This window comes from Phalaenopsis equestris, unplaced genomic scaffold (genome assembly GCF_001263595.1).
Source record: "Phalaenopsis equestris unplaced genomic scaffold, ASM126359v1 Scaffold236032, whole genome shotgun sequence".
Classification (NCBI taxonomy): Eukaryota; Viridiplantae; Streptophyta; class Magnoliopsida; order Asparagales; family Orchidaceae; genus Phalaenopsis; species Phalaenopsis equestris.
The window spans coordinates 905-11078 of NW_018253878.1; the positions used below are offsets into that span (position 1 = coordinate 905).

Below are 10174 nucleotides of genomic sequence, written 5' to 3' on the forward strand. Positions count from 1 at the left end.
GCCTTGTCCCGCCCGCTAGCCCGGCTGGCCAGGCAGGGGAGGTGGCTAGGAGGTCAAGTGAGCAGGGGAATATGTCATAACAATTAAATGGGTTGGTGTTTAGTTTTGGCAAAAATATCTAAGGCTTAAGAAAATATGGAATCAAATCCCTTGATTCTGAAATCCCTTAATTTGGGGATACCTTGGTCCATGGCTCATTTGGGTGGTTCCATGGGGTTTGTCTTGGTTAATATGGTCGAAATTTTGGCTGTGGTGGCCTTGCCTTGACCAATTTGACATGTCTAGGTCAATTTTGGTGCATGGGTCCAAGTGGGTGAAAATGACCAAGACTTGGGTTTGGGCTAGGCTAGCCATATTAATTGGCCCAATTGATTGATTTATTTGATGTAGATGATTTTAATGAACATTTTTGGTGAAGGATTGAAAGAATTTTGAGTTCAATTGGAGGGTCAATTTTAAGGATTTTGGAATTTTGGTGAATTTGAGCATGTTGAGCTAGACCTGGGTCTAGCTTGGGCTAGGCATGGGCTAAGTTTATACTTATTGTTTGGAATGGTCAATAAAAATGTGATGAAGAGTTTTCAACATGAATTGGGTGCCAATTTTTGGGTTAAGGAAATCAATAAATCAATTTGGTGAAATCAATTTGGTGAAATTTGGAGGCATAGCCAATTTGGGGCTTTTGACTTAGGTTGAAATTAAATGAAATTGAGGATTCAATAAGGCCAATTTAACCTCAATTTTTATGTTTAGGAATGTTATGAAGAGCTTAGGATTCAAATTGATGCCAATGGAGTAGGCCATGGGGTTTAATTTGGTTGAACCAAGTCAGAGGGCCAAAATTGGGGGTTTGACTTAGATCAAAAATTGGGCTGAAAGCATGGGCCAATTGAGCCTATATTTGGTTTAAATTGGTCAAATGGAAGGTGAATTTAAGTTTAAGATTTAAATTGGGGAAAATTGGGACCAATTTGATGGACATTGAGGTAAATTTGGGGAAATTGGACCTTTAAAGACAATTTGGGGGTTTTGGTCAAACAATTTGGCGGTTTTGGAGAAAGATGGTCAAATTGGCCAAATTGGATCATGTGGTAGTTAAGAAAAATGAAATTAGGAATATTTTAAAGGTTTTGGAAATTTTTAGGATTTTTGGAAATTTTTGAAATTTTGGGCTAAGGATGGGTATTTTGGTAATTTGGCAGCTTTTTGTGATTTTGGGTAAATTGGGTATTTTCAAAAGGTTTGAAATGATTTTTGAATAAATTTAGGTATTTTGGGTAAATTTGAGAATTTTTGCCAAATTTAGGGATTCAAGATATTTAGGTAATTTGAGAGAGTTTAGTGGCAAAAGGCCAAATTGGGTATTTTTGATAAATTGGGGAGCTAACCACCATAAATAAGTCATGGACCAATAGAAACCCCATTTGGGTCCTCTATGTACTGGTCGTAGCTAAACCCTAGCTTAGGGTCAGAGGCTTTAGGGGACCATCTACATGAGACTCTGATTCCTTTTGATACTTCTATTATGCAATGAATAACAATAATTCAGATTATATTTCACTTATATTTCCTTACTTTGCAATAAAACCAAAAACTTGATCCTGAATAAAAATAAGAATTTAACTTTTAATTTATATATATTATGATACTACGCAAGTATATGTATCGTTATCAAGTAATATAGGACTTTTTGAATAAGACCTGAATATCGAACACAGAGAATTTATATAATATGCACTTTTAGAAAACTTTCTATTTATAAAAAGGTAAATACTTAAATTAAGAATATTTTGCAGTAATAAAAATGCAACTATTTTTGGTATTTTTGATAATTTGACAAAATAGTAACAACCTAAGAAGATAACTAGAGTTTTGTAGATGAAAAGTACTTAATAAGAAAAATATATTTATTATTATCATGAATCAGTAATAAGTTTAGAAATTCTGTTGTGGAAGTATGCAAATTGTGTTGTGTCAAATAAGAGCAATAATATCCTGTACCCTTACTAGAGTTGTTATAAAGAACATTGACTAAGTTAAAGTTTGAATAGTTCTGAAGATTAACTAAGAAATTAGCTCTCACTCTAGAGTTCCCTCGATTCCCTTTACCATGGGGCTAACTTTCTCGTATCAGAACCTAAAACAATAAACCAAGTTGGGGGCTTTAACCTGTCACTTTAAAGTCCTCTAACTCTACACCTTTCAATGAATATTTTTCTATTTATTTGTACTGAATCATGTGAACTACATTCTCATTCATACAACCTCATGTGATTCTTTCCAATTGTTGATTGAGACAATACCAGCCCAGTTCTTACATGTTCTCACAACAAATTTTAACATCTGGATTGGCCAAATCAAGAAGTAAAAACTTCTTAAAACATTAAAGATCAATACTCTCCACAATTTCCATCCAAAACTTAATTACTTATCATTTTAAGAAGAAAGATAGAGAAAACTACTTAGAATCCATGGAGAAAATAAAAACACACTTTAGTTTAAAAGTAGAAATCATTGTTAAACCAACAACAAGCCTCAATTAGAACCAAAGAAGTCTCAAAATAAAAAGATAAAAACTTATCTCAAGTTCTCCACCAAACTTTTAAAGTTCCTTTGAATCTCTTCTCTTTTACAATTACTCAAAATAAACTAACTAAAAGGATAAAATAAAAGTAAAAGTGGTGCCTGAAAGTCTCTCCGAACTAACTCCCCAAATGAGAACTTTCAAAACTTTCCAATACTTTTAAGACTCTTTTCTAAGTCCTCTCTTCTTTCTTTTATAGTTTTCCAAGATGTGTCTTGGAAATTCTTCAAAATATGTCTAGATTAGATGTATTTCCCCAAGAGTTGCATCCTTTCGTGATAATTTTTATCCATGGTGGTTATAACCACCTATTAAGCCAATGGGTGCCTTAAAAACCTCTTCAAAATTTACAAAAACTGACTATACTCATCTAGTAACTGCCAGTGGCGCGTAAGCACGGGACCTTTAGCGCTTTGGCGTGGCCTTCTCTGTTTAACCGGCGCTTAAGCGCCGGATCTAGCCCTTAGGCGCCAAAACTAATTTGCACATTTTTTACCTTTTTGCTCCAAATTTGATCCTTTTTCTTAAGAATTTTTCACCATTTTTACCTGTATCTACAAGAAAAAAACTAAAATACCTTCCATTAAAGCACAATAGCTCAAAAAAGGTATAAAAATGTGTCTAAAAATACTATATATTTTAGGTGTATCTAAATCCCCAAAACTTAAAATGTTACTTGTCCTCAAGTGACACTTCAATCTTTAAAAACTACAAATGTATGAGTTTCTTGTGACTAAGAAAGGTCTCCGTAAAATGATAGGTATCTATTTATTTTTCTCCATATCTAGCACAATGTCCACTTTTACTAGGACATCTTCTATAACTCCTTTAAGGTATGTTATCGAACGATCTGTTAAATGCAGAGTTACAGTAGTAGGGGTTATTTCTCACAATCTCAATCTTTTAAATATTGATAATGACATAAGGTTCAGGCTTGCACCTAAATCACATAAAGCTTCCCCACAAAATCTGTCTCCTATTGCACATGGATATGTAAAGCTACCAGGATCTTTAAGCTTTTCAGGAAGCTTCTTCTGAATTATCGCACTACACTGCTCACTAAGTGTAACAGTCTCATTATCTTCAAACTTCTTTTTTCTATTGAGAATATCCTTCATAAACTTTACATAGCTTGACATTTGTTCTAAGGCGTCGTCAGCAAATGGAATATTAGCAAATGGAATATTATTTGTAAGCTTCTCAAATATTTTCAGAAATTTTGAAAATTACTTATCCAACTTCTGCTGACAAAGTCTCTGAGGAAATGGAGGTGATGGTTTTTCCAAATCAATTTTCATCGAAGAAATAGATCTTTTAGAATCATTTGGAGCGTCCTCTTTTGATTTTTCAATTTCTTGTCTCTCTACTTCAATTTCTTTTTGAACCCAACCTTCCAACTCTCTTCCGCTTCAAACTGAATGGCTTCTACTTATTCTTTATTCTGGTCTTTGGGATTTGATTCAGTATTACTAGGAAATGTTCCTTGGGATCTATTACTTAATGAATTTGCTATTTGCCCAAATTTCAAAATTTAGCTCCTTGACTTTGTAACTAATTTTCCATTTGTAACACCACTTCATCTATAGACAACTTCTTCTACTTAAATTGTGGATTATTGTTAAAACATGAAGGATAATTAGGTCTATAATTATTATTACATTGGTTGTTCCAGTTTTCCAATGGGTTTACTTGATTGTTTCCCCATTGTTGATTATTCCCACCCAAATTATTTTTCTAGTTAAAGTTAGGATGGTTCTTCCAACCAGAGATATAATAGTTTGAATATGGGTTATTCGGCTTATTGTTTATGGCATTCAAATTTTCTAATTATGTTTTAGAATCTACCATTTAGCCTAAAAAATTCTCTTCAATCTTTGAAATTAGTTAAGAAAAATTCATTCCAAATTGGTCTAACTTTCTTTATTGTAGCAACTTGATTTGCTAACATTACAAAACCATCAAATTCATGAATATTGGGTACTTTCTTAAGATTTAACTTCTCAAAAAGCCATTAAAAATTATTAGTAGTCATTTCTTCAATTAAAGCATAAGCGTCATGAAATGGTTTTGACATCAATGAACCACCAGCAGCGTATAGCATGGTGTTGACACTTTCTTAAGAGTTCTTTAAATCGATCACATGCTTCATAAAAAGATTCCCCTTCAAATTGATTAAAAGATGTAATATCATTTCTAAGCTTCGCAGTTTCTTATGGTGGAAAATATTTAGCAAAGAATTTTTGTGCTAAATCACCTCAAGTTCTAATAGATCCACGTGCTACCGAATTCAAACACATATTAGCTTTATCCCTATGTGAAAAAGGAAATAGCCTAAGTCTTATTTCATCATCTGATACACCATCGTATTTAAATGTAGCGCACAATTCTAGAAAATTGGCAAGATGTAAATTTGGATCTTCAGTTGGTGATCTCCCAAACTAATTATTTGATACCATTTGGATAATAGCATGTTTAAGCTCAAATTAGCAGGTTTAAGCTCAAATGAATTAGCCAATACAGTAGGTTTTTGAATATTACAATGAAGTTCATCTACAGTAGGGTTAGCATAATCTCTTAAAGGTCTACACTCATGATGAATTTCAGTATTTTGATTGTTTTGGATTGTTATTTCTATAATTTTCTTTAGATTTTTTAAGATTTTTTATTTTTTTGGTTTTTTTGATTTTCTTAATAGTTTTTTCTAATTCAGAATTGTAGGGCACTAGTCCTTCGGAACCTGAACTATGCATACACTAACATATAATAAAATAAAATAAAATTCAAAACACACACAGAAAATAAGATACAATACTTAAAGTTTAAATAACACTTTCTAAAAAATATAAATTTTTCTTTCGACTTCCCCGACAACAGGAGAAAAATGTGTTTTTTTCTTTCTCTCCCCCACTTGCCATCTAAGGGATTTTACGCGGCTCCGCCCCTCAGCTCTCGATCTGATCTTGCTGGAGTTGCAAATGCCCTTAGGTCACAGTGTTGTTTGTGGATCAAGCGTTTTATGCCGGAAGAGATAGCGCTGCTTAGGGTTATCCATTTCTTTAAACAAAACAGTGCATCAGGTCCTCCTCTGTGGTAGATTTGAATAGATAGTGGAATATATGGTGAGCACCTTTTCCTTATTATCCATTTCTAATTTGGGAGCGGTTTGCATCATTAATTTTGATTTAATTATGATTGGTGGAAGTTGGAATTACGGTTCTTGAAGGTTTTCAGAGAAATTCGAATCTTTAAGCTAAACTATAATGAATTTGAATTTTATCAAAAAAATTCCTTGTTGTTGTTTCTATCTTTTTAATTTTTTTGCTTTGTGGGAAAGTTGTGATGGAGGTGGGATTAGATCCCATAAACTTCAGAAATGGCTTACTTGCAGTTGATGATTTAGCTACTATTCTGTTTCATTTTCAGTCGAATGGCTTATACTTGGATTGCTTAGTCATTTTCTTGGTTGTTTTTTATCGCAGGGGAAATTTTCTTAATTATTAAACTAATTAATTATTTATTCATATAAATTTATTGCTTAAAAAATAATTTAATTAATATAAAAATTATTTTTGATTATGTATTAAACAGCTTTACCGAAGAGAGACGGAATGGTCATTTTTTCATAAACAGATGTCCAACAGTTGGTTTCACACAACTACACCAAAAGGACAGCCAACTTCACCGCGGCAGCTTCTTGGGGCAGCGCAGCTGCAGCTGAAAAGCTGATGCAGCTGCGCCAAACAGAGCCTATGTCTCTTTTAATACGTTAGATTTCCTCAAAATTTATGCTCACATATTTTTGATATACATTGATGAAGTATAGTAGTAGATTTTTTAACTTTTTTTGTGAGCTATTAACGTCTTTTTATTGTTCTAATTGAATTAGTTGTGAAACAGCAGATATATAACAAACACATGTACATAAGAGCATTACAATCTTTTTTTACCTCAAAAACAGTTGCAGCTGAGCATATCATCTAAACAATCAGGCTGCTTCAGAATGAGCTGATTTTTAGCTTCAACTTACACTAAAAGCAGCTCCACAGCTGCTAATTTCTATAGCTACAGCTGCTCCATATGCACCCTTATTGAACTGTTTATTTATTTATAATTGTAAAATAGTTTATTATTAACTTTATATATAGAATTAAATACTGGTTCAATTTTTTTAACTTGATTACTAGCTTTATATGAAAAATTATGTACTCATTTAAATTTCAAGTTTATTAAATTCATATAAACAAGTCAAGTCAAATATGATCATTAAAAAAAATTAAACAAGCTCAAATATAAAAAAATATAGGAAAGTTCGGCTCAAGCTCAAAGTAAACATAAACAACTTATGATTCGATCAAGCCAAGTCCAATTCACGAGATACTCGACTTGACTTGATTACAACCCTAGTGTCAAACACGTGACCTTATCAAAATATTCTGAATATTTCGAAATATGAGGGCACATCCAAATTCGACCAATTTAGCAGGACAACTCAATAAACTTGTTCAACCAAATTGGATCAACTCAACCGGATAATATTATAAATATCTACTTGCATGTTCAGCTAAGTAGTTCGTTCAATAAATTTGATAAATTAATTTGGCAGGCTGACTCTACAAATTATGGCGACTTCATCAATTCATCATATAACAAAACAATGTTACACTACATAATACATTACACACCTTGTAACATCATTATCATTATTTCGATTTTTTCGTGTTATCGTTTTCGTAATTATTCATGGAAAAATTATTCCATACGGATCGGGCACCGCACGTAGCTTGTGTGCGGGGCTGATCCGGACCTGATCTACGGTCCCGATGTATTTCGGTGGGCCCCATCAAAAAAAAAATTTTTTTTTATAAAAAAAACAGAAATAATCCTGGCCGTAGATCACCGTGATCTACGGCCAGGATCGGAAGCATGCAGAGATGCATGCGGTGTCCGCACGATCTACGGCCAGGATCGGACACCGCATGCAGAGATGCATGCGGTGTCCGCACGCAATAATCTCTCTCATTCATGAGGCCAACTATAACTTATAAATAGAAGAGGCCACAAAAATGGTGTGGGGCCAGATATTTTTCTTCCATGATTATTAATAAAGTTTTATGAAAAATTATGCCTGTACTGTACGCTCCAAAGATAATATTTTTCTCTTATTCTTTATATTCATACTTTTTTCCCCTTCAAAGCACTTATTTGAGGATTTCAATAATTCCAATAGAAATTTATTAATGTGAATTAGAGTTCAAATTTTCTATAAGTTTTTTTTTCAATTTTATTTAAAATAATTCAGAAACAAGTTGATATTTTTGTTATCGATTAATTTGAAAAGTTTCCAATGAAACGTTATTATATTTAATTTTGTCCCATTCATCATGAAACTTACGAGTTTTGAAATTTTTTACTATTTCAAATGAAAATCGGAATTCTCATCAAATCCTTATGATTCTATATCATATGTAATAAAAAAATTTATCTAAATGCTCCTTTTTATGTCATGCCGAAATTTCTGCCGGAACTGACATCTTTCATAGCTAAAAATCTGATGATGAGATCTCGAGCCCGTAAAACCTCCATTAAATTCATTCCAAACTTCTTGACTAATTTTGCAGTTTTACAATGACTTCCACTGACAATGATTTCAGCGGGAGTACGGCGCCTCTCATTCTTTAGCTTCGTCCCTGCAACCACCGACCATGCTCCCACGAGCCTTCAAGCTTTTACCGATTACAAGAATCGCAACAGAAGCTCCACTATTCCGCTTATTCTCCACCGAACATCTGCTACCATTATCACCATTCGAGACAAACACCAAGCTTACCCATCTCGTTAAAGCGAACCGTCTTACAGACGCACGTCAACTGTTCGATCAAATGCATCACAGAGACGCGATCTCCTGGACCATCATCATCTCCGGCTACATCGCCGCCTCCCACCATAACGAAGCCATTTCCCTCTTCTACTTCTTCCTCACAGACTCATCCCTCTCCCCCGACTCGTTCATCCTTAGCCTCGCCCTTAAAGCCTGCGCCTTAACTCCATCCCTTCATCCCCACGGCCATGCCATCCAGGCCCTCACCTTGAAGTCCGGCGCAGTACATTCTGTCTTCGTCGGTTCCTCCCTCCTCGACTTCCACTCACGAGCAAGTCCTAACGATCCCTCCGCCGCACTCAAGGTGTTCCATGAAATGCGCCAACGTAACGTCGTTACCTGGACATCAGCCATCGCAGCTCTAGTCCATGCAGGGAAATGCCGTGATGCTCTCCTCCTCTTTGCAGACATGCCGGTGCCCTACGACTCTCACACCTACGCCATTGCCCTCAAGGCATGCGCGGATGCTGGTTTTATACTCACTGGTCGTGAAATCCACGCTGGAGCTTTGAAAGATGGTCACTCGAAAACCTCCTTCGTCGCCAACGCCCTCGTCACGCTCTACTCCAAGTCCCACTACCTCTACCCCGCCCTCACTATCTTCAAATCAATGCAAACACGAGACGTAGCCTCATGGACAACCCTGATTTCCACCTACACCCAAACCGGCCGCCCCTCCGACGCCATCCCCCTCCGACGCCATCGCTGCCTTCCACTGCCTCCTCGCCCATCCAAAAGATGGAACACCCAACGACTACACTTATGCTGCCACAATCTCCGCCTGCTCAACGCTCGGGAATGCCCCACTTGGCGCACAGATCCACGCCCACGCCGCTCGGAGCGGATTCTCTTCCGCCTCTTCCGTCTCCAACGCACTCGTCACAATGTACGCTCGCGCGGGACTGCTCCCCGCAGCGTTAGCCGCGTTTCGAGAAACAGCGGCCAAGGACCTCGTCTCCTGGAGCGCGGTGATTGCCGCGCACGCGCAGGAAGGCTGCGCTGCAGAATCATTCGCGCTCTTCCAGGAGATGCGTTGCCACGGCGGGGTCCCACCGACCGAAACCACGCTTGCCAGCCTCCTCAGTGTGTGCGCGTCTGCCGCCGTACTTGACGCCGGCCGGCAGACCCATACCCTTGCGCTTACAGTTGGGCTTGAATCTAATCCTATGGTCACTAGCGCGCTGATCACAATGTACGCCAAATGTGGCGGTATAGACCAGGCCACGGCCGTGTTCGCCAGCCTGCAGCCCTCGGACACGATCTCATGGACGGCGATGATCAACGGCTATGCGGAGCACGGACGAAGCCTAGATGCGATCCAACTGTTTGATGAAATGGACGAGAGGAATGTAAAGCCGGATAGCGTTACTTACCTGGGTGTTCTGACGGCGTGCAGCCATTGCGGAATGGTGGAGGATGGATTGAGGTACTTGGATGCAATGAGGAAAAAAGGGATGGAGGCGGAGAAGGAGCATTATGGTTGTTTAGTGGACATGCTAGGGAGGGCGGGAAGATTGAAGGATGCGGAAGGAATAGTGGAGAGTATACCTGCCGGGATGGCGGACGAAGTGGCATGGACGGCATTGCTGCGATCGTGCGAAGTGAAAGGGGAGGCAGTGGTGGGGAGGAAAGCAGCGGGGAGAGCAGCGGAGATGGATCCAGGGTGTGCAGGAGTGAGAGTGGTAATGGCAAATTTGTATGCAAAGGGAAAG

The 10174-nt window shown here is 37.3% G+C and overlaps 1 protein-coding gene across 1 annotated transcript in view; it reads left to right on the top strand.

Annotated features, from left to right (window-relative positions):
• The first annotated feature begins 8078 nt into the window (after nucleotides 1-8078).
• The window catches only part of LOC110039264 (putative pentatricopeptide repeat-containing protein At3g47840), a 2491-nt gene continuing 395 nt past the window's right edge, over nucleotides 8079-10174 (top strand). Inside the window, 2 exon segments of the mRNA XM_020744272.1 lie at nucleotides 8079-9151; nucleotides 9153-10162. Coding sequence (XP_020599931.1) covers nucleotides 8287-9151; nucleotides 9153-10162 — 1875 coding nt within the window. The 5' untranslated portion in view covers nucleotides 8079-8286.